This window comes from Hypomesus nipponensis, chromosome 6 (assembly GCF_054491055.1).
Source record: "Hypomesus nipponensis isolate SF chromosome 6, ASM5449105v1, whole genome shotgun sequence".
NCBI lineage: Eukaryota > Metazoa > Chordata > Actinopteri > Osmeriformes > Osmeridae > Hypomesus > Hypomesus nipponensis.
Window position 1 is genome coordinate 3,544,848 of NC_140366.1, and position 25,792 is coordinate 3,570,639.

The window sequence follows — 25,792 nt, forward strand, 5'->3', positions numbered from 1 at the left end:
TTTGCTAGAGAGCAAAAGTGGGTAGGAAGAGGGCAAAATAGAGAGGAAGAAAAGCAGGGGGTGGAAAATGGAGAGAGAGAGAGAGAGAGAGAGAGAGAGAGAGAGAGAGAGAGAGAGAGAGAGAGAGAGAGAGAGAGAGAGAGAGAGAGAGAGAGAGAGAGAGAGATTGTGCTGACCCTCAGTGCTCTCCCCAGTCTCAGCAGCTTGCTTCCCTGTCCGTCTCCACAGGGATAAATAAAACATGAGAGAGACAGAGCCCCAATGCCAGGGCACTTAGTCAGCATCCTGGCTCAGTGCAGCCCCACTACACACGCACACACATATATTTATATACACACACATATATAAATACATATTTGTATAGATACACACACAGGTATAAACTCTTCAGCTGACCAACCACCAAGAAACATTCCCTTAGGGAAACAGGTTCTTTTTTTCTTTTTTTTCAGAGAGAAGAACCTAACGTTACATTTGACACTTTATACACTTTTTACCTTTCACGACTGCTCTCTCTCTCTTGCTCTCTCTTGCTCTCTCTCTTGCTCTCTCTCATCCCTCACTCTCTCCCTTCGTAATCCCTCACCTGAACCATTCTTTTTCATCATCATTCCAAAGAAACCCGGAGACTCCAACTCCATGAAATGCCAGCAGTTCCCCACAAAGGCCTCTCCTCTTGATGTTTTATTAACGTGGTCATCAATATTGAAAAGACACTTACTAATGAAGTCAGGGAGGAAAGAAAGTTACAGAGACAATTTACAGCAAAGTAGGGAATATGGAGACCTTGAATATGGGAGTATCTTCTCTGGTACTCGACTTTCTCTTTTTTTTCTCCCATTTTCACGGCCTGACCATTATGCACATCCTCCTTTCATCCATCCCCTCTTCTTCCAGTGTCTCCTCTGAGCTCCTGGGTGGACAAATATGATTGGAAGGCTTGACGAACTGCCACACCCCTCATGAATATTCATTTGGAGTCACAGGGGCTGAGGACAGCGAGTTACATCTCTAATGACAGTAGCGTGATGAAGGGGCTCTGAGCCTCGCATGGCTCTGAGAATGAAGCAACCTCATCACCTCTGCCGACATGTCAGAGAGCATGTGGATGAAATAGAGTAGAACAGAGCAGAGTAAGGTAGAGCACAGTAGAGTAGAGCAGAGGAGAGCAGAGCTTAATAGAATAGTAGAGCAGAGAAACACTGTATTAATCCCCAGGGGGGAATTGCCTCGTTACAGTAATAGAGGTAACGACCAAATATTAAAAAAGGAATTAAATATGTTATATAAATCTACAATATACAGTTTACAGTGACACAAATAATCATCAGTCGTCAGCATGCCTAGTATGTGCAACTCAATTGAGAGGAGCGTGGGGTCAGGAATGTTGTAAAGTAGTTTGTTCCCACCTCAGGACCCTCCTAGCTGGATAACCAAGTCTCACTAGTGTTTCTGACAGAGCAATACGACTCCTCCCACTGTGAGTGTCTTGCAGTCCGTGTCAACAATCCCATGGTGTTGACACTAACTCAATACGCATATTCTGGCTCTGATAATATGCTGTTGACAATCACACAATGCAACGGTGTTAACAATTTGGCGTCTTATGACTTATACAAAAAACACTGTAAGTCACTTCACTCCAATGATCCTGACATGATATTGAGACAGTATGCAATTATGTGACGATGATATGGTGTTGATACCCACGTAATATAATGGTGGTGACAATACGGTTGCAAAATAATACAATGGTGTTGACAACAAAGAGTTGACTCCAATACTAGTAATGACTCCAAAAAGTCAGGCCACTAAGTTATCTGGGTGCAATGCTGAAATTAGGATGAAGCGGCTGACGGATTGCAAGTTGTTTCAAAGGCCCATGTTAAATTATAATGGCAAATGGTTTGCACTCTGCATTCATACAAACAGTAGGACCTTGTTCATTCCTTAATATGTTTGTAAACTTCATTCTATCCTACCTCTAAATTAGTGAGTCCAAGTAGTAATCTCTTATTGCTGTGTCCAAACAGCTTCACCAAGCAATACTATTGATTTCAATTGGAATCTGCTTACACAGAGGCATCAATATAGACCCTGGGTGCACCTTTTGGACCGATCCCCCCTCCGTATGTAAGGACAGCCCCCCCTCCCAGTAGCCCGGACAGACTCGCTGACTCAGGATATCCCAGCGTCCCATCAGGAGCATGACCACCAGTAACACCATATTATACACAACTCACATGGTCTCCTAAAACCACACTCACTTTAGTTCCCCAGTCCTTCTATCTGGGTCACAGAGGACAGCACTATATGTGGCCTGTAGTTTAGAATGAATGGAGAACATTAACGGAAAGGCCCCCTTTCCCTGCAGACGTTTAGGGCTCGTCGTGAAATGCATGTATTGGGGCAGCTAATCAGATCAGGTATTGATTGGTGCTTCATGGAGAAGGCCTTTAATGTGCTCCCAGTATATCGATGGTCTCTTAGAGGAATTGAGACAACCAGGGAGAGGGAGAGGGGAAGGGGAATGGGTTTTAAGTCCAGGTTGAGGTTAGGCTTAGGGGGGTCACGGTTAATTTTATTGACGTTAAACTGGACTTACTGGCCAGCTTTCAACCACAGATTTGATGGCTGTCGGTGTCTTGTACAGTCCAGTTCTCTTAATGGATGTGCAAATTCATGAACAAGGCCATTCTGTGGAAGTCCCAAGCCTTGTTTGGACAGGCATGCCTCCAGAGGTTCAGTTGTCAGCTTGATTAACAATAACAGGAGCGAGAATGTATTGTGACACACTGTGCACTAAGTGGCAAGTTGATCTAAGCTGCATCTCCGCTTGTCTCGGGGGCACCAGGGGTAGAGCTCCCCCCACCTCCACTCCCACCCTCCGCCCCTACCCCCCAGCCCCACTCTCCCAGCCCCACTCTCCCAGCTGGCCTCCCCATGACCAACATCCAATCCGAGTGTAGAAATCCCATTTCATGCCTGCGATGCATTGGCGAGGCAAAACAAAGGCCGATTAGCCCAGCTGCGGCTTTAGCACGCTGACAATCATTGTGAAATCAGCAGAACGGCAGCGAGGCAGAAACTCGGCCACTCCAACGATGCAGCACGCACCACAACATTATGCAAATGCTACATATGTATCACAACAAGTGACTGTCGCTTCACTACAGTCAGAGGAAAGGATTCTGTAAGGTCTTTTTCTTTCCCAATGAGTTAACAGGGAAGACCTGTGTCATTAAAAGTGCTGAGAGAGTGAGGGGGGGGGGGGGGGCGGGGGAGAAAGAGGGAGAAAGGAAGAAAGAGGGAAAAAGAGAGAGGGAGGGAGCAGTGATACTTGATGGTGTAGTCAGACATGGAGGCTGATGGGCAGAGTCACCACCCTGTCCTAAACCAACATCATCCATCATTGGTTCTCTTCACAGTAAAGTTCTCCAACTGCCTTAGAGGAACCTTTCATTTTTTAGGTGGTTCATGCTTCTTTTCAGGAAGAGATACTAATACAACACAGTTGCTGTTAACGTGTGTTATTTTTGTGTGTTTTGAGTCGACGTGTGTTAATGCGTAATTCTATGCGTGCTACTCCGCTCCCCTTATTTCCCAGGGTGGTAGGCCTTGGGATCTTCACACAGATACACACACAGATACACACACACACACTCTCAGAGTGCCCCGGGCCCAGATGCACTAATGAAGCAGCCAGTAAGCAGCAACCTTCATTACATTCAATCCTCTGGACGAAGTCAGCAATTACATCGCCGTTTCCCTCTGTCAGAACACAGAAGCTGCAGAGACTGTCTCTCTCTCTCTCGTTCTCTCTCTCGTTCTCTCTCGTTCTCTCTCACGTTCTTTCTCTCTCTCACACATAAAAAACACATACAGACACACATACTTCCACTAAACACACCGGCACACAGACATCCACTCACACAGGCAGTTGGCCTGCTTCTCAGGACCTCTCCTTGCTAAACTCATGCAGGGATGAGCTCCTGTTTACCATGGGCGGGGGTTTGGCTCCGGCTCATCTCTGTAACACCACTACTCTAATAGAGAACAGGACAGAACAGGACAGGAGGGGAGGATAGGACAGGATAGGAGAGAACAGGACAGGGGAAGATAGGACTGTTTGGATAGGACAGGAGAGGACAGGGGAGGGGAGGATAGGACAGGAGAGGACAGAATAAGAGAGGAGGAGACAAAGGGATGTGTAAGAGGAGAGTGTGTAAAACCAGACGAGAGAAGCCTCATATACATCAAACAACAGACTGGAAACCCTTTCTACAATTTCGGTCAAAAATGACCCACACATTACATGTATCTGGGGCTAAGATGAGGCCATAAACATTTGATGTCCAGGTGACACAATCTGAGAGGGCTTTGTGATTCTGAAGAGGGGTGAGGAGGGAACAGGGTGGGAAAAGCAGAAGATTGAATAATGAATAGCGAGACAGAGGAGAGAGAGAACACCTTGGCCACACACAGGCCAGTCAGCCATCAAACACACTCATTAGGAGCGTTGGCCCTCTCCATTATTTACTCTTACATGTTCCCTTCTTCCTGCACACCGCCTCACAGTGACAGGGAGATGGGGAGAAGTGGGGAGAGACAGGCAGAGTGAGAGCTCCAAGAAAAAAAGAAAGGTGATGAGGTGGTGTGTCACCAAAAATAGTCTCAACAATAGGCAGAAAGGTGCAGAAGAGGAAGAAGAAGAAAGAGAAAGAGAGAGAAAGAGAGAGTGTGGGTTAAAAGAAGGACGAAAGGCGAGAAGAGATGGTAGTTGAAAATACTTGATAATGCATGATACTTAAGACCCCCTAAGTATCATGCATTATCAAGTATTTTCAACTACCAGTGATAAGCAATTGATTAGCCAAATTGATGTAAATATAAATTATGTATGAATATGCAAAGAACTGATATAATTACTATAAATATGTTGAATTATGCATGCAATCAGTGGGGCCATTCAATGGCAACTGTAAACACAGTTTGTGAAGCAATTTATCTAATCTGAGGTAAAAGCAGATCCAGGACAAATATTAAAGAAAAAAACTAACATCTGTCATTGATTCTCTTGGTCAGGCAATATCCTTTTGTCTGTTTAAAACAAGCTTTTGTATTTTCAATATGCTACAGGTCAGTGTTTTTTATATATACAGACTTCCATTCTACCGCCAGAGTGGAGGATCCATTCCTGGAAGCATGTGTCAGACATCGATCAGCACATCGCACCTCGCGCTAGCCAGCGTTCAGTGGAAGGAGGAGTGGTCTGGACAAGTGACAATCCAATGGACACTGTGGCAGGGTGACAAAGAGGAAACCGCCGTTGCCAATGGTGACAGCCAGCAGTCACGTCGCGGCTCACTGTTACAGCGCTCGAAAGAGGAAGAGGTGGAGGTGGACGGGCAGGGGGTGGGGGCACCGGCAATCACAGCTGCACTATTCTTGGAAAAGAACCTCTGATTTGATGTCACGTCCTGTCACTGAGCTGGTCTCCATACGCCAGCCAGAGTCTTTCTGTAAATAATTCCTTTAACACATCTGCTCTGTTGTCATGAGTTGTCCCTGTTTTTACTTTCTCTCAGTTTTTCTTTTTCTCTCTTTCTCTCTCACTCTCTCTTTCTCTCATCTTTCCTCGACTCGTCACCCTCTCTCATTTTCTCTCTCAATCTGGAGAAAACAAAAACAAATGTCAGAGCACTGAAAAACAGACGGATGTTGACACAATTGAGATTATGTATCTTTCTCTGAGGAACAGAGGCAGGGTTGAGAGAGAAGATGAGGCACCAGCAGATTTAATAGCTGCTTCACTACAGAACAGATCTGAGACCTCCTCTGTCTCTCTCTCGTCATTCTGTAGTTCCTGCCGATTCCAGCTGAGCCGCACACAGCTTTGTGGTACCATGGTGGTGGTGTAACTAGGGCTGCTATACACACACACACACACACACTGTACATCTGCATGCATACAATGGATACAAACACACGCACACACACACTGAACATTTGCATGCATACACACACACACACACACACACACTAGTGTTGTCACGACACCAACATTTTGACTTTGATACCAATACCAAGTTTAGTATCACGATACTCGATATCGAAACGATACTTGAAACTGATACGATACTGATTCGATACTCGATATCTAATAGATCACAAACAGACAATACACATGGGTTGATCAGATTTTCGAATTAACAGCCAAAACGACAATGATTCTACCACTCCACTTAAACCTTATTCCAGCAACCCAACTTTTTTTTTACCACAGGCATTTTGTGAACTACAGTATAAGCAACGCTATGTTTGCAAAATTTACAATGGGAGTGTCTTTTTTAATTGTCCGTTCTGTCTGAGCCACCTTACATGTAGCTAGCTCATAGCTATGCTACTCAGCTCATTTTAAAAAGCACCAAATTGAGACCCCCAAATAACTGTATCTTAATATATTTGTTGTTTTGGAACTCATTTTCAAATATGCTTGCTTGTCACGCTATTTACAATACAGTAGGGTTGACACAGGCCTGACATAGGCTACGTATTTCACCATCCTACCAGCTAGCTAGCCAGCTAGCTTATTCACTAACCTGTCATTTTAGTACTCGATCTTAGTGTCTGTCACTGAGGTGCTTGGTCCGTACTGTTTATGACAAAAAAGTATCGAAAAGTACCAATATTTTGGTATGCCGTGCAACACTAAAACACACACACACACAGGCAATGCAGTCTAAGGTCCCTATCTTGCACCCAGCGCAATTGACTTAGTCAACGACGCAAGTGTCATTCCTAGTTTGCACTCGACGCAAAGCCTTTTCCCTCCACAGACGCACGTCAAATGACTTTGCGCTCCCGTGGGCGGTTCAGCGAAAAAGGAGGCGCGTTCCGGCGCAAATTTTCCCTGGTGCTATTTTGCAGATTCCGAAAAACAATTCCGCCACTGACCGGGAAAAACGTGGTCTAAAGTCAATGGCGTAATATTCAGATGCTATTTTAAGGGCGCAAGCTTGGTCCGTGCGCACTGCTGGCGAGACCAGGGTCTTCTTTCTGCGAAGCTACGTTACATTGTTTTGATTTATGGCGTGTTACATTTCTTCAATGATTATAAAAAGATTTTCATAAGAAATTTCTATGTATGTGAACTTTATTTGTAACAACTGTGGCAATTTCCTCCCATGACTGTTTAACCGAAGCTAATTTGGTTAGGTTTCTTCTCCCATGCCCATCAGAATCAGAATTCGGTTTATTCGCCATGAAGCTTATGTTACACAAATATGCGATTTACTGTGGCAGGAAGGTGCAAACAATAAACGGGTATAAATTAAGTACAAAAGTACATTAGTTAAACTAATTCTAAGATCTAAACAATTGAAAAAATAAAATATGTAAAAATAAGAATAATAATTTGAATGAACAGCATGAGCGTGCAATTTAGTGCAATGAGAAAACTGCTCTGCCTTTCCCATACAATGTCATTTCTCTATCTTTTATGGCTCTGACGAGAACGTCGGTCTCCTCCTGTGAACCGCTCCTGGCGTGCGCCTGGCAAATCCACCGTTATAATAGCAATTCGCCATGGAACAAGCGCTGCTCTTAAAGGGAATGTGAGATTATGCTCTGATTGGTTTATTGCACGTTACGCCCAAACCACACCCATTAGTAATGTAGCTACTTCAGACCAACCCTTTTTAGATTTGCTCCAGGCGCAAAGTCATTTATCCCGCCGGCAAAATAACAACCAAGCTAAAGTCACGCCACAAAGTTACTTGCGCTTTGCGTTTTGATACTTGCGTTTCAGATCGTCAAAATAGGGGGGTAAGACTGGAACACACCAGCACACAGTCAACACAGACTAGGAATGAAAATTGTCTTGCAGTGTGAAACAATGCTGATTGTCTCTATAATACTTAAGTATTGATCCTCTTCTACATTATCAGTCCTCCCCAATGACTCAATTTCCTCTATATCTTACAGAAAAGAATAGTATGCACAGTATGTGGCGTCCCCATGTGATTGTATGTATTTTTGTAATTACACTGTTTATTTAGCGGACACTTTCATTCAAAGTGACAAAAAGAGACATCCAAAGTCAACAAACTCATCACACAAACCAAGTCCATAGTCAATAACACTTGAATGCCATATTCCCTAAAGCTCCTCGGCTGTGCTTGTAAGATGGAGAGCAGGCCCAGCCCACCCTGTCTTGTGGAATATAAATAACTGTGTGTGTGTGTGTGTTTGTGTGTGCATGCGTGTGACTGCAATATATGCTGGCTGATGACCTGTCCTCTTGGAGTAGAACATGAGAGAGATGTTCATGTCAGAGCTCCCTCAGATGTGCAGAGATAAAATGGTGAGAAGCCCAACTGGCTTCCATTTGTGATTAACACCCAATCAAGCACGGCTGAGATAAACCACTTGTGACAATTGTAGACTCAAGCAAACACAAATGACGGACACAAAAATGTTGACCCTATTCCAGTACCTAAACTTTCGAGGCATTCATTCACTAAAAAACTATTATGTGTCACATCTCATCTTATCAAAAACCCTCACCTTAGAGAATGCTTATTTTGAGAAATAAGAGAATGGCCATAAAGTACTGTATGCCAGCCATACTCTCAATCACCTTCTCATTTTGACACAGGGAGTGGAACTCCAGGCCCCATAATACATTTCTCTGGAGGGTTGATAAGAGCCTATCAGAGTAAAGGAGATTCAGTCCATCCATCTACTAAACAGTGCATGCCTTTTCTCCCAACCCCCGTCACCAATTAAATAATACTTAACTACAGGAATGATGGACTTCTATGGGCTACTGAGCTGAGAGGGTGGGGGGACAGGTGGGATACAGAGAGGTTAGGAGGAGAGTGGGGGTGACAGAGAGAGAGAGAGAGAGAGAGAGAGAGAGAGAGAGAGAGAGAGAGAGAGAGAGAGAGAGAGAGAGAGAGAGAGAGAGGGGAGGAGAGAGGGAGAGAGAGAGAGAGGTAGGGGGGATACAGAGGAATATGCGGGTGGGTGGTTGAGGGAAAGAGAGAGGGAGGATATAGTGGGGTGAGAGAGGGAGTGGGGGGATACAGAGGGGTTGGGTGGGGGGGCGGTGGATGGAGGGAGAGAGAGAGATGATGCCTCCCCTACCTGCACTGCTCGGAGCTGGAATAATTCCTTTGCAGTGAAGACTTAATTCTCATTCTGTGTCCGTGTCCCTGATCCCACATTGTCTATTCTAGTCATGTGGTCTCTCCCTGCTTTACTGCTGTCCACTGTGACCATGTGGCTGTGGATTTGTGTGTTCTTTGCAGAAGGAGAGAAGGAGGAGCGAAAAAGAGAGATAGAGACAGAGAGAGAAAGAAAGAAAGAAAGAAAGAAAGAAAGAGGTGTTGGCAGACAGTACGTGTTTTTGCTTTAAGTTCCAAAAAGACTCCTTGACTACCATACCAAAGAACTTACAGTGGGGATCAAAAGTTTGAGCACCCCAGGTAAAAATTTGTATTAATGTGCATAAAGAAGCCAAGAAAAGATGGAAAAATCTCAAAGTCATCAAATTACAGATTAGACATTCTTATATGTTAAAAAGTCAGATTTTATTTCCATCATTTACACTTTCAAAATAACAGAAAACAAAACAATGGCGTCTGCAAAAGTTTGGGCACCCTGCAGAGTTAATACCTTGTACTGCCCCCTTTGGCAAGTATCACAGCTTGTAAACGCTTTTTGTAGCCAGCCAAGAGTCTTTCGATTCTTATTTTAGGCATCTTCGCCCATTCTTCCTTACAAAAGTCTTCCAGTTCTTTGAGATTTCTGGGCTGTCTGTCACGCACTGCTCTTTTAAGGTCTATCCATAGATTTTCAATTATGTTGAGGTCAGGAGATTGTGAAGGTCATGGCAAAACCTTCAGTTTACGCCTCTTGATGTAATCCACTTTGGATTTGGAGGTATGTTTAGGATCATTGTCCATTTGTAGAAGCCATCCTCTCTAAATTCAGCTTTTTCACAGATGGCATCCAGTTAGCATCCAAAATTTGCTGAAATGTTTTTGAATCAATTTTTCCTTCTACTCGTGAAATGTTCCCTGTGCCACTGGCTGCAATACAACCCCAAAGCATAATTGATCCACCCTCATGTTCAACAGTTGGACAGAGGTTCTTTTCAGTAAATTCTGTGCACTTTCTTTTCCAAACGTACCTTTGCTCATTACGGCCAAAAAGTTACATTTTAACCTCATCGGTCCACAGAACTTGTTTCCAAAATGCATCAGGCTTGTGTATATGTTCATTTGCAAACTTCAAACGCTGATTTTTGTGTTGAGGACGTAGATGTTTTCTTCTGATGACTCTTCCATGAAGACCATATTTGTACAAGTATCTCTTTATAGTGGAATAGTGTACCACAACTCCAGTGTCTGCCAGATCTTTCGGGAGGGATTTGTACAGTCAAACGTGGGGTTCGACTTGCTTTTCTCACAATCCTGCGAGCTGTTCTGTCTGATATTTTTCTTGGTCTTCCAGATCTTGCTTTAACTTCCACTGCTCCTGATGACTGCCATTTCTTAATTACATTCCGAACACAGGATATTGCCATCTGAAAACGCTTTGCTATATATTCTTATAGCCTTCTCCTCCTTTGTGAGCGTCAACTATTTTCAGTTTTAGTTTTCTAGACAATTGCTTAGAAGAACCCATGATGCTGATTGTTGGGGCAAGGTCAGTTGAGTATGGGCATTTAAAACCTTTGAGATTGACATCACCTGGTCTTTCTAGACGATGATTGAGAACCCCCCCAAAAATGGGGCAGTGCATGCTATAAGTTCTGCATAAATTATTTTCTTGGCTTCTTTATGCACATTAATACAAATTTTTACCTGGGGTGCCCAAACTTTCGATCCCCACTGTATATTGAAAAAAATTGAAAGCCAATAGAACGCTCCATTGCAACACCAGTGCCCAGTAGCAGCGCTACGTTAACACCATTTTGGAGTGAAAGCAACTTGGCAGTCCACGAGCAATGGGAAGTTCGGTTCATTTTACTGATTCGGTTCTTTGAATCTCGTTCAGTAAAATGAAAAAAAATGTTTTAGTGTCATTCGTTCATTTCAATGTATCATGAGTTTGTATGATTTGGTCATGTATTATCACACTAGCATTACATTATCACATCAAACAATTACACTGCACTAAACTGTAAGTGTAAATGTAAAGTGAAAATAACAAAACCAGTCAGTATGATGACTTCAGCGAATATCATTCACTCTTACTAAAACAACGGCCACTCGAAAGGGAATAAGGAAACTGTTTCCTCTACTAAAAAATACAATGCGGGTCACGTGAAAAAAGGATCCAAAGACTCGTAGAAAGACTGAGTCGGGAAATGAACGAATCGTTCGTTTCCTCTAGCTACAGAGCCTATGCAGGTCAGTGAAAAATGATCCAAAGACTCGTAGAAAGACCGAGTTGGGAAATGAACGAATCGTTCGTTTCCTCTAGCTACAGAGCCTATGCAGGTCACGTGAAAAATGATCCAAAGACTCGTAGAAAGACCGAGTCGGGAAATTAACGAATTGTTCATTTCCTCAGGCTACAGAGCCTATGCAGGTCACGTGAAAAATGATCCAAAGACTCGTAAAAAGACAGAGTCGGGAAATTAACGAATCGTTAGTTTCCTCTAGCTACCAGTACAGAGCCTATGCAGGTCACGTGAAAAATGATCCAAAGACTCGTAGAAAGACCGAGTCGGGAAATGAACGAATCACTCGTTGAGAGGACTCGTTACTCCCGAGTCCTTATAAGGATTCGTTCAAAATGAACGAATCGTTCACGAACGACACATCACTAATATCAGCTTCTTTGTTAAAAAAAACCTGAACGATAACAACACAGAATAACGTAATCACTAGACTAGTGATACTCAAATCCCTTTTAACAGTTTATTTCACAGACTTATAGACAAATCTTCCACTTTTTTCCACACAAGATTTGTTTGAAATTCTTTGAAACGCATTTTCTATTGCGCTAAATTGGCTGTGAGATTCACTGATTTGGGGTGTCCAAGATATGATGGATTCTGATCTGTATCAAGAGTCTAGCCATGTACAGGGCTCGACATTATAGCTTGTCTGGGACAAGTGGATTTTTTTGTAGGGCAAGTCTGGAAGAGAAATGTAGCCTACTTGCCCCGCCTTATGTGCCACTCATTACGTCTATTTTACCGATTTTATTTGACCGTATTTTGCATTAGCAAAACACAAAAGAAGTGGCTTTGTCCCAAGATCTTTACAGACCGTGCCGCTAATTTAATGCTCAACACTTCAACTGGGGCATATTACTTGAAAGAGGAATTATTTACGGTGTCATCTCAGTTACACTATCAGGGGATACTGTGACTTGCTAAAGTAGGCAACTGGCTAGTACATAACATTTCATAATAATTTCAGTAGGCCAAAATCAAGCAGCGCTGCAAGACCCAGTGAAATGTAGAGCTAACTAACGTTAGCTAGCATGACATTGGCTAACTCAACTTCCTTAGGCTATCCTCAGTATTTGCAAGCTAAACTTATACCATATCTAAAATAATTCGTAGACGTAACAATGGATTTTGCCACTAAATGTTGGTGTTACCTTTTTCAAAAAATTTACATTTAGCAGACACTTTTATCCAGAGCAACATACAGTAAGTACAAGGACATTTCTCCCCGAGGCAAGGGTGAAATGCCTTGCCCAAGGACACAACGTAATTTGTCACGGCTGGGAATCGACCTGGCAACCTTCAGATTACTAGCCTGATTCCCTAACCGCTCAGCCATCTGGCTCTCATATATATAAAGTGCTCTGTTACCTATAACTAGCTAGTATGTAGCTAACTATCTGTGCTGTTGTCCAGTATTCCAGTTGGAATTTTCCCTCCACAATGGTGGCGCACTACCGAAGCGTCCCCTAGTGACTGTTACCAAAAAAGCATCTGTGTCGCCTCTTGTGCTTCTATATTCTTTGACCATACTGACACCTTAGCATGATGCAAAAACAGAGACAAAGTCCCTGCAAACCTACAGTAAAATGGCCTGTACTAGCTATTACACTACATACAATCAGAATAATTATTAAAGATTAAAGAGTAAAAATGTATGAAAATGACACATTTTTGTAATTTAGCTTCATGTCACTATGGAAAAAACGAGAACAATCCAATGTTGTATTTATATAAATTTGTTTCATAGGAAAAAAAATCTGTCATCAATAAATAATAATTGTTACTGAAACCATGTCTGCCACAATTATTGGCACCCCAACATTTAATGCTTTGTACAACCTCTGTTGCCAAGAAAACAGCACTAAGTCTTTAACATCTATTAAGGTTGGAGAATACAGAGCTTTACAGAATCTCTCCAGATCATCAGGGGTGCTAGTTCCTACCTCTTCAGCTCAGCCCACAGGTTTTCACTGGGGTTTAGATCAGGGGATTGAGATTGGACATGACGGAAAACTGATTTTATGTTAAGTTAACAATTTTTGTATTGATTTGGATGTGTGTTTTAGGATCATTGTCCTGCTGAAAGATCCAACGACAAGCCAGTTTTAGTTTCCTGTCATAAACAGCCAGATTCAGATACAAATATTAAAATATCCTAGATATTTTAAAGGCAGACAATGAGAATTTGAATATATTACATCCTGCATTGCTTGAATTTTCTCAGCTCTGTTCCTCACGATTTAACGGAGAGTGTAACCATCTCAACAACGCAGGGAATTCCCATCAGACCCCCAATCCCTTAACCTCCTCCCTCTCTCTGATAGTCTGTTCTCCATCTAGCTCAGCCCTCTCTTGGACCACTCCGTAAGAACAGTAATAATAAAAAATTGCTGTGGACAGGCTTGAGAAAGATCTTAGAAGAACACAAAAATAAAAGTTTAATTACCCAGTTGCAGAGCAATCTAAATTTAGATGTTTTGGGAGTATGCCTCCGATTCATGTTATTTTTTCCTTTTAAGATATGTTTGGGCCTTTTCCAGCTTTGTCAGTTGAGCCAGTTAGAGACAGAGATAGGTATGCAGGGAGTGAGAGAGGGAAAGACATGCAGGAAAAGACCCAGGCCAGACTATAATTCAAGCCCCTGCATCACATCCTCACCCTTAGTGGTACGTGCTCTTACCCGGTGAGCCACCGGGGCACCCAGAATCCTGTCATTTGTATATACATGTACATCTGGAGTGATTCCCACACATATCTGAGCTTCCCAGACTTGTTACTGGCCAGAGACAAAAGGAGAAGAGAGAGAGAGAAAAGGTGTGTGTTGTCTGCCGCAGAGTGGAGCTTCCCTTCCCAGGCTTCTCATTGGCCGGTTGCTACAGACTGCATGTCATCTATAGAGTGTGTCTATTTAGTACGGGCTCAACTTAACCCACACACTCTTAGAAATCAGATTCAATGGGCCTGGCCAGGCTGTGGATTGAGCTCTGGAACACACAGACCCACACACACAACTTGCACTAAACTAATTCTGGTGTAATCGTGTAGAATGCAGAGCACAAACAGTACACAGGGTTTAAACACAGATGAACTCAATAGTTTAGCACTGAGCCCTGCTCTCTGTTCATAGGCGGGATGCATACACTAGCTATATTTGGGACTAGGGGATTTGCGAAGCTGTTTTTTCCACCAGAGCTTGGTATCATTAAATAAAAAGAGAGAACACACTTAAACACACAAACTACACACACAGCAAGGCTTGCAGAGGACCAATGAGGTCCCCCATAGCACACTCTGCAAACAGGTGTGTGATTGTGTGTACATGTGTGTTTCTACATGTGTGTGTGCCTGAGAAAGGTTGCCACACCCTCAGACAGGACCCCAGAGAAATAGATAATTCAAACTCACTCTAACAAGAAGAAACACAAACTGGAACAGGCAAACATTGCACACACACACACAAACACACACAGAAACGGATGTGTTAAGCTTTGTTAGAAACCCAACAAAGCTTAACAGTATGTTCAGATTTTTCAGATTCCCCATGACAACTTTCAAAGTAAGTAAATACAGAAATAAAAACATCACCGTCATGTAGCCCACTCCTACCACATAATCTAGCCCACTCCTACCACATAATCTAGCCCACTCCTACCACATAATCTAGCCCACTCCCACCAGATCTACTCCTGAACTCCCTACCTCGTCCAGCCTCGATGGACTGTGTCCTGTCAGGAAGAAAGGTTTTAGGAAAATGACCATGGACTCAACCCCCCCCCCTCCCCCCCCCCAACACCCTGCCTGGGGAGGAATCCCCCCCCCCTTGCCTTTTGACCCCACCTCACCATGATGAAACCCTGGACCAAACAGCATTAGCATACTGAGCAGAGAGCAGGCATAATATACCATTAACAGTGTAAGGCTTACATAATACAGTAAAGTATTGGTTGGTGTGGTGATTTTCTCAAAGGAACAGCAGACCATGAACAATGTACTGTCAGAAGTGTATGTCAATGACAACATGGCTAAGGCTTCAATGTATCCTATTCAAAATCCAGATGATAAAAACGCCTCTTGAATTTTTGACGAGAAATCTTGATCAGATAAGATGACAGTTCAAATCAAACACTGGAACTCAATTTTAAAAAGCGCCATAGATGTTCTCCCCTAGCGCGTTTTACCTCTGCACCGCCTTCCGTCTCCCAAAACATATGCACGCATAACCCACATGCAGTATGAATACCAAAAGGCAAATAATATGTGTTGGTTTCATTTGTGCCTGCCCCACTTCAGCATGTGTGTAGGAAATGTCACTACTGCTAGATCAAACTAGCAATCTGTCACTGTACGCTAGGGAATTGTGGATTCGTGTGACAGTGATACTGAGAAAAATGAACGCGTTTTGACGGTCTACATAATCGTGTTCGCTAATCCAAAAAGGAAAACTCCAATCCTGAAGTGTATTAAACACCGTAGAGAAATGTAACGCAAAGCAGCATATACTAGCCTAACGCACTGATTTGTGACTCTCGATTTCAGCACCACGGACAGCGCTCCCCTCTCTCTCTCTCTCTCTCTCTCTCTCTCTCTCTCTCTCGCTCTTGCTCTTTCTCTCTCTCTCTTTATAGCGTGAGGGGAGGAGGGGGAGTGAAGGGGGGAGCGGGGTTTCCCTGGCAGATATCAGGATCTACAGTCATTCCTCCATTGCTACACATTACCAGCTTCCAAACGGATTTCCATAACGAAGAATGTCACAGACGATCACGAATACAAGGATATCATAACAAATTCACCCGGCCCCACCATCACGCTATGTTCGTTCTTCCCCAAACACCTCTGTAATGTAAAAGCAACGGTAGCAGCCGTATCGGCGGATTTATTTGGCCACAACCATCTCGCTTTGAACATCCCTGTTTCTTTTTGTGACAGCATTCTTTTTTTTCCATAAAAGAAACATTCATAAAAGGGACACGACAAACAGAACTCCCTCTAAAAAAAACACTCACTGGCTTTAAATGTTTGTTTTAAGCGTTTCCATTCGGTAAGCCGACAGTCAGCGTTGAAGTCTGTATTTAGTGACATGTCACGCATCCGAGATTACCCGTATTCTACCCACGAAACCAGCCGTGACTCTGTCATGTTAACTTGGCTCTTAAATTGCAGCTGTCATTCACAAATCAGTCACACATCCTCCAATGCCTGCATGGCCATGGTATTCTCACAATTAACACAGGTATTTGATGCCCTCAAATCAGCTGTCAGTGGGCAACATTTAAAAAACGCTGTTGTCAGTCGGGTGTCAATAACGGCAAGCATGTTTGACGCCACACGGTCAGACGTATTTTCAGGTTTGACAAGCAGATACGAGACATGAATAATTCAATACACATAACTGAGATATTCATAGCAAAAACGCCCAAAACAGCTATGGCAGCGTATCTAATGGAACAGTCATATCTAGGATGTCCAAAGAAACTGGTCTGGTGAGAATAGATACTAGGCTTTAAATCACCGTCGACTGGAAAGGCGCTGACCATCACCGAAGCTGCAAAACCAGCAAGAGATGGAGAGAGCCACCACGCAAAATACACCGACGTCGCTCAGGGAAGAGACTCAGCTGACAGTCAGTGGAAATTCATTTTTACACGCTGCTTCAGTGAAATATATATCCCTCAGGGGGATTTTGCATTTACCTGTCAAGACTCCGACCCGGATTTGGTGGTCGTGGTTCGTTAAAATCATCCCGTCTGACGCCATGTTCAGCAGCGCTGTCGCCCGCACTGAGAACTCACGGCAGAGCCAAGAGCCGATCGCATCGAACTCAGGCGGAGGGGAGGGGATGATAATGGGGAGGAGGGAAGGAAAGAAGACCTAGGCAAAAGAAGTGGAGTGTCGAATGTGCAATCAGGACACCTCCAGATAGCAGGCCGCGCGCAAGTAAAAATGCGGGGGCTGTTTAAACCGCACATCACTCGGCTGGCCGTCTGCCATGATAGTAGTGTGGATTCCAGATTAATTCTTATGGAGACCACGATTGATTTCCTGTGAAGACTTTCAAGGGAAACAGACAGGCTTTAAGCATTGCGCTGAAGGCCACCATTCAATTTCCCCACCTCATACGTGTGATGTCAACCAGTGTATGGATCATAGGGAGATGAAAAGGCCGTTTGCAGCGCATGTAGCATGGCGGCACATAGGTCTATGGAATAACAGTGGTGCTTGAGATGTATGGGCTTTGTATACAGAACCTCAAGAGAATATCAGTCTGACCTGTAAAAATGCAACTACATCCCAAGGCAAAAAGCCCCGCTTCTATTTTTAGTCTGACTGCACGCTTCCATGGTGTATAATTCCTCTTGTTTATTCTCATGGAAAAAACATCCTCCTGTTTCTGTTGGGATTCTATTGATATACATAATTCATGAACACACGTACATGAGCACAAAAACCCTGGCGGAAACTGGGGCGTCTCTTCAAGCCTGACCGCTCACTTGCTCAGAAATGTCATGAGTGTGCAATGCCCCTGCTGTCATGATTACGATTTTTGACACAATTTTATAAATGCATCTGTGTTTGTTCACCTTTGTTACTTGGTGAGCTCTCATCCTACCGTATGAACTTTGTATTGAAGCTAACGTCATCATGCCATGAATAGCTGTCCTCGCTACATCTGTCAGTCTATCAGCAGTAGGACAGGCCTGGTGTTAAATAGGCCATGTTAGTGTAGCCAGCTCAGTTTGACCAGCTGGGGTTGCTGTGGAGTGAGTTCAGGGGGGATGAGTGTAACCGGATTGAATTGGCTGAACTCTCTCCTCAGTACTGTCCACATCTAAAGCGATGTGTCTGAGAGGTGGTTGTTGCACGCATGAGTCAGGAGTGGCCAGAGTTCAAAGTTGAAACCTGGAGTGGGGAAGAGAGGGAGGAAGAGGGGCCTAACAATCGACGCAGTGACACCTGTGACATTAGCATGTGGAAGAGAAAAGTAGACAGACTGCAATGGTCCACAGCTGGCAGAATTTCCTGGAATGATGGAATTCCCTAGTTACTGAGAGAGGGGAAGCGAGTGGGGAGAGAAGCATGCCGAATAATAGAGATAGCGGGCTGGAGATGTTGGGGACCCCATCTGGTGTGCAGACAAAGGTACGCATGCATAGAGAGAGAGTGTGTATGTGTGTGTGTGTGTGTGGGAGAGAGACAAAGTGTGTGTGTATGTGTTGTAATGACCTGATAATTGGGTAAGTTCTCTCACACAGCCCATAGATGTTTTATGTGAGGGGCCCTCACATAAAAGAGCCCTCTCTCCATCAGTCAAAGCCCTGGGACCCCCCAGGCTCCAGATGCAGGGGTGGGGGGTGGGGGGGGGGTAGCCAGAGTACAGCAGCTTCACTGGCTGTTAGTGTTTGGCAATACTGGAAGATTCCCCTCCTTCCTGCCTATAGAGAGATTGGGAGAACAGCAGCAGATATCCCTCTCCTCCCCCATCTATACACAACACACCCACACACGCATAACCTGTACATATGTACTGTCACACATACTACACCCCCCCCCCACCAACACACATACTCCATTTCTCTCTGTCAGCACAAAAAAATAGGGAAAGCCAACTACCCTCCAGGGTGTGTGAAAGAGAGGGGGTGGTTCCAAAAAAGGCAGACGATATCAGGCGCAGGGAAAAAGGATGCAGGACATTTTCCCCAAAGACCAAAGACCCATAAACATTTACTTCTGCTCTAGCGAACCACTGCTGCCAGCCTCCCTCAATATGCACCCCCCCCCCCGCCCGCCCCCCGTTCCTTAAAAGACAACAGCAGCTCCTGTAGTTAAATGCATGATAAAGCATACAGCTGGAAGTTTTAACTGAGTTCTACTAAGTTAAACTTCCCTTTTGTGAGCATGGTTATGTACCTCATTCACTTCATATGAGTCAAATATTTCATAGAATATTACATTCCAACATAAATGGTCTTGATTACACGTTTGATAAGGGACTTTGAGAGAAAGCAAAAGTAATATTAACATTTACATTACATTTATGCATTTAGCAGACGCCTTTATCCAAAGCAACTTCCAAGATATTCGACTTCCAATATTTAGTCTTTCTACTGACGCAGATACACATGGGTGTGTCTGGAGGGTGGCCCCAGAAAATGTCGATGTCACAGACATTCACACCCACTTCAACCAATTATAGGATAGGAGGGAACATTCTCTTCAAACTAAGCATAGTATTTTTGGTGTGACAAAATCTGGCCTAATTTTCAGAGGGGAAAGTGTACAGGGAAACAATTATGGATCTCTGAAAGGAACAGCTGCCAACTAATTTAAGACTGATGGGAACGAAACAAAACTATTGTTGATATAAAAATATTCAGCAACAACATGTTGGGAGAAAAGGCATTTTTGAGTAGGGGGGAGGTTGTTTTAGGGGAACAAGCAAAGGGGACACCGCTGGCAGACAGAGGTATCCATAATAGTGGAGACTGAGCTAAAGAGAGAAAGACAGAATTTACTGTGGAAATGAATTAAAGAGAAATGAATTGCAAGACTAAGAATAAAAAGAAGACAGGGAGATATAGGAGAAAAAAAAGACAGAGAGAGAGGGAGGAAGAGAGCGAGAGAGCGTGCATAAGGCAGCATTTTGATGAGGGCAGGACCTCTGCCGACTCTCACCATTACAGCAGTAAGGAACGTGGCCCGAGGGCTTTGAAATCAAACCCATTACATCTGATACTGGATTTCTCTCTGCTCTGAAATTAATGCAATGTGGACTTGCCTCCTCTAAAGCTGGCCAGTGTCGCATAGCATTACCTCACAAAGAGCAGCATACATGGAGAGGAGGAATGAGGAACTACATCAGAGCTCCTCCGGTCAATGGGAAACTGAAGTGGTAGAGGGGCAGGTGGAATCATTTTAATTTCAGTTATTTCTGAATTATTTGTAGAAACAGGGTTAGTGTCAGGGGAACAATAGCATGTTAAGTAATATATATTGGCGAAATTGTACTATTTGTCAAACATGCCATAAGAATATATATTATAGATATATACCCAAGCTATGCCTTGAAGACGATTTGCATAATTAACTGGCATTTGAAAAGCTGAATGTCAGCATAAACAGCATTGGACACTGAACTACCCCAGGTCATTTTTTTCAGCCGTGTAATTGGCTTCTAATGCAGAAGAGTTAAACCCACAGATTTTTCTGCCCTTAAAGCAAAAAATCTTCTCCCGCTAATAGGCACAGCGCTGTATCCCAGAGTCCTCCTGGTGATTACTGGACGGACCCAAGGTTTGGAGTTTGGGAAGTGCTAAATTATGGATCAAAAAGTGTTCCCCTAGATTCTCCCCATATGTGCATCTCATCCTGTAGGGATCACTCCTCTCAGACACTGTTTTTTTGCAACGTCATGTTCGTATCTAAGGCGGTGCGAGGATAGTACCGGTTTACAAAGCAGCTTGGTGAGAAGTAGAAAAAATGAGCAGCGTCAACCAATAATCAGCCTTGGCTTGGTGTCACTCCAGTTGTAGTGGAGTGGGGTCAGATTGATCTCTGCTGTGGTTCTTTGCAGGCCTCTGTACTGTGTGTCTACCCCTCACCACCACTCTCCTCACACCCTGTTACCCCGTCACCCCACTCCAATTCTCTGCACTGACAGGTCTGTTATATTAACCAGCATGTGTGCTCCTACAGCGAAGCAGCTCCTTGTCTTGTAAATGCCGGGTGAGTCCTTGTGGCGTTGTTACTGCTGTGTCTGTCTTGAGATGTGGAAAACGCCCTGTTACAACTAGATCTGTCCTGAGATGCGTAAAATGTCCTTTGCACTGGCGTCTGCCTCTTGTCATCCCACCCGACAACTTCTTGGAGAAACGGCTGTCACTTGTCCTGCCGAGCGTTTCACTGGTGGATGGGTGCCTTGTTTCAGCACCGCAGAGAAGCCCACACTCTGGAGCATATAATCACACATCCCCTCACCTACCAGCCCCAGAAGTTGGAATGACTTTCAAGCTCTAGTGAGTACAGTGCAGGATAATTACTCCGGTAGGCTCATGTGGTTAGCATGTTGTTTGGGGGGGGGGAGTACTTCAGAGCCATCAACTCTGTGTTAGGGAGGGAAGCGTGTGTTTGTGTGGTGGAGAGAGAGCGATAGGTAGAAAAAGAGAGATTGAGACAGAGAAAAATAAAGGGAAAGAAAGAGGGTGATAAAGAGAGAATGCTGGACCTGACAGGGCAGAGTCAGCAAGCTGAGATCAGTGGCACCACCTGATTAGTTTGGACAGAGAGCTCTCTCCAGGAGCCCCCTACGCACACAACACACAACACACAGACTCTCACACACACATACGTACACACCCTCTTACACCTTATGGGGTGTAATCAGTGTCAGCGTAGCTGCACACAGAGCGTTCACCGTGTACCTGATACGGATGAATTACGTATGGGCTACTCTGGCGAGTTTTAGAAAGCGTGGAATGGATAGCCTACTACACCTCACAGTTTGATAGAAAATTTGGTGTGCATATAAACAGGTGTAACTTTTGCTTATTACACTTGAAAAGGCCTGCCTGCCTGGATGCATGAGATCTTTTGGTAGGGTTAGATCGCTTTTTAGAACGCTTTTCACTCTTTATAGTTACTACTAGTTTTATACTTACTCTATATGGGTTCATCAATAATCAACTTTATCACCAAACCACAGCAGGACAACTTGGTCAGCTAATAGTAGCAGAATGTGCAACAAGTTTGAAGTTTCTGTGGTCGTTTTCGACAAAGATATTGAGGAAGCACTGAAAATGTGGTGTTTTCATGGATTTATTGGCTATGGGTTAATCAATAATCAACTTTATCACCAAACCAAAGGTTGGACAACTTGATCAGTTAGTAGTAGGAGAATGTGCAACAGGTCTGAAGTTTATGTGGTCATTTTTCACAAAGATATTGAGGAAACACTGAAAATATGGTGTTTTCATTGATTTATTGGCTATTGGTAATCAATAATCAACTTTATCATCAAACCATAGGGGGGACAACTTGGTCAGTTAGTAGTAGAAGAATGTGCAACAAGTTTGTGTAGTCGATTTTGACCACGATATTGAAGAAACATTCGGGCTGTACTACTCTTTTACCCCGGTCCCTAAATATTACGCAGAGCCAGGACGGAGGTACAAATATGAATATCTGTTGAATATTGAATATAAAACTGACTTCACCTCGGTGTGTTGGTCCCATTGTCAAAAAGGGGTGGGTACTTTGACACAAACCAAAAGCATGGAAGCATAGATGGTCCAAACATGTACAGACGTTAAAAACGGCAGTGTCACAGTGTCAATTTATGTACAACATCGCCGTATATTACTCTGCCAAGCTGTACTAAAGTATGTAATCCTGCAGTTGAGTCAGCTGTTTCAAGTTTCTTCCTGCTCTGGTTGTCTGGCCTGTGCCAGTCTCTGTGTCAGGCCTTGGTCCTGGCTCATCATGTGTCCCATTCTGCCCTTGCTCACTCTCATGATCGGAATGAGGGTGTGGGATCTGCGGTTTCATCATTGTCTCTATGCAAAGCAACTCTGTCAGGCCTGAGATGCCGGCGGTTTCTCCTGTATCGTGCTCCTGTTGGTGTGATGGTGTCATAGGATCTCGGCTCATCCCTGATTCTCTCTACTGTTGCTGGCTGCCATCCTGTTGTTGTCGTCATGCACACTCTCTCACCCTCCCTAAAAGGGAGGAAGGGGTGACGCCGCCTTGTCATAGCTGTGCTTTTGGCGAAGCTGCTGTCTTCTGAGACTCAGCTGGACATTCTCTGGTATCGCAGGTGCCAGGGCTGCCTTGCAGGCAGGGAGATCGGAAGAACACGCCCCATCAGCAGTTGAGACGATGAGTATGTCAATCCCATGATTGGCGTGTTTCTGAAATGCAGGAGAGCCATGTGAGGGTCAATACCCGTCTGTGACGTGGCTTTCAGCATGTTCTTCACTGACTGAATGGTCCTTTAGCCAAGCCATTTGACTGTGGGTAGGCTGGGCTAGAATGCAGTATCTTGAAACCCCATTTCTTTGCAAATTGGGCCATCTCAGCACTGGCAAAGGGTACATGGTCTGCAATCAGCTCAGTGAGCATTCCATGCCCAGCAAAAACACCCTTGAACTTGGCTATCACAGTACCTGACATCTTGTCTGACAACTTCAGGACCTCAGGATACTTGGAAAAGTAATCCACTATAAGTAAGAAGGAGCGTCCTTGAAATTCAAAAATGTCTGCCGTTATCTTCTTCCATGGTGTATCAGGCACTGTGTGAGGAAGGAGGGGCTCCTACTGGTTGTCAGGCTGCTTCTCCTGGCACGAGGGGCATAATTCAACCATCATTCTGACATCCTCTGTGAGGCTAGGCCGATACATCACAGCTCTGGCGTGTGCCAGGGAGCGCTGGATGCCCTGGTGTGCAGTCGCCTCAGCATCTCAGCCCCAGGGGATTATCTATTATCCCGGGGAGGTTAACTATTTGCAGCCATCTGCAATGTAGATGTCATTCTTAGCATGCCAATATGGCTGTGCCGCTAGTTTGGTGGGTGGCTGCCCCTAGTTTCGCTCGTGAAGACATTTACATTTAGTCATTTAGCAGACGCTCTTATCCAGAGCGACTTACAGCAAGTACAGGGACATCCCCCCCGAGGCAAAGTGCCTTGCCCAAGGACACAACGTCATTTGACACGGCCGGGAATTGATCTGGTGACCTTCAGATTACTAGCCCGATTCCTTAACCGCTCAGCCATCTGACTCACTCCACCTCCGTCTGCAACTCACCAACGTCTGCATCTCACAGTCTGTCTCTGATGCCGCTCTCAGGTTGCTCCATGACACACCCATCCAGTGGAGTCATTGCACTGACTTTTGTCTCCCTTCGCACAGTCCTCTTGCCTGGCATGTGGTGGGACAGCTCTGGAGTGTGTCAGCTACCGCATTGTCCTGGCCAGGGGTGTAGGTGATGTGAATGTTATACGTTTGTGTCTGGAGTAGCATTGTTTGGAGGCGGGCGATTTGCCGATGGGCTTGGTAACTATATTTTTGGGTATTTTTAGGTTAAATTGTAAATTATGGCTACTTATATTTTTATTTTTTATTCCCCTTAGTATTAGCCTTCTGTATTTGTGCAAACACTCATGGCAAATAAAATCCCTTCTGATTCTGATTCTATAGCTTCCAAGGGCTTCTGATCAGACTGGACTTTGACCGTGACGCCATAGACATATTGGTTCAATTTTTTCAGTGCAAACACTGAACATAGCCAGGAGTTCTTTCTCAATCTGGGCGTAGTTCTGCTCAGCTGTAGAGAGGGCTCTGGATGCAAAAGCTATAGGACGCTTACCCTGCATTAGTACTGCACCCAGGCCGTCTTTGGACGAGTCGACTTGTATTTCAACTTCCTCTCGTGGGTTGAAAAACGTTGGAGATGTTATGGAGATGGCTGCTTTCAGTCTTTCAAGTGCTGCTTGGGGCTCTGGGTGCCATTGCCACATCATGTCTTTTCTGAGCAGCAGTGGAGCAGTCAGAATGGCTTTGTGCGGGATATACTGGGAAAGGTATCGTGTCATGTCCAACAACCTCTGTAGACCCTTTTTGTCTCCAGGTGGAGGCATTGCCGCGATTGCTTCCACTTTGGTGTTATCCGGTTTGACTCCCTCCATGCTGATGATGTGCCCCATGTATTTCACTTCACTCACCATGTACTGGATTTTGTCAGCATTGAATTTCACATTCAGTTTGACCGCTCTGTCCATCACCTGTTGTAAGACGACATCATGTTCTTCCTTTGTGGCTGCTGTTTATCATGTCTTCTGAAATAATGTGGACTCCGGCAATGTCACCAAAACTTTCTGTTTTAGTTTGCTGAAACACCTCACTTGTACTTTTAATACCAAACCGCAGGTGCGTAAACTGGTATCGCCCCCAGTGGGTGTTGAACGTGCACAGGTCAGCTGACTCATCATCAAGCTTTATTTGCCAATACCCATCCTTTTCATCAAGAATTGTAAATACGGTCTGTCCTGCTAACTGGCATTGAACATCCTCGGGTGTGGGTATGGAGTAGTGTTGGCGAAGCACTGCTTTGTTGAGGCCCCTGGGGTTCAAACAAACCCATAGGGTACCATTTTTCTCTTCAGTTATAACGAGGCTGCGACACACACCTCTCTGTTCTTGAATGACCAGTGTGTCTTTGAGCCTATCCAGTACAGCAAATGGGATCTTCCTGCATCCATGGACAACAGAGGGCACCTTTGGATCGACATGGATGTGGTGTATGCCTGGAAATTCACCCAGTCCCTG

At 44.3% G+C, this 25,792-nt stretch overlaps 1 protein-coding gene across 3 annotated transcripts in view; it reads right to left on the minus strand.

Moving 5' to 3' along the window:
• Nucleotides 1-17,230, minus strand: part of gphnb (gephyrin b) — a 72,454-nt gene extending 55,224 nt beyond the window's left edge. For all 3 annotated transcript variants that reach the window (XM_084699717.1, XM_084699716.1, XM_084699715.1), the window contains exon 1: nucleotides 17,167-17,230. In XM_084699717.1, the coding sequence (XP_084555843.1) occupies nucleotides 17,167-17,230 (64 nt within the window). The remainder of the gene's footprint in view (nucleotides 1-17,166) is intronic.
• Between the last annotated feature and the right edge of the window lie 8,562 nt (nucleotides 17,231-25,792).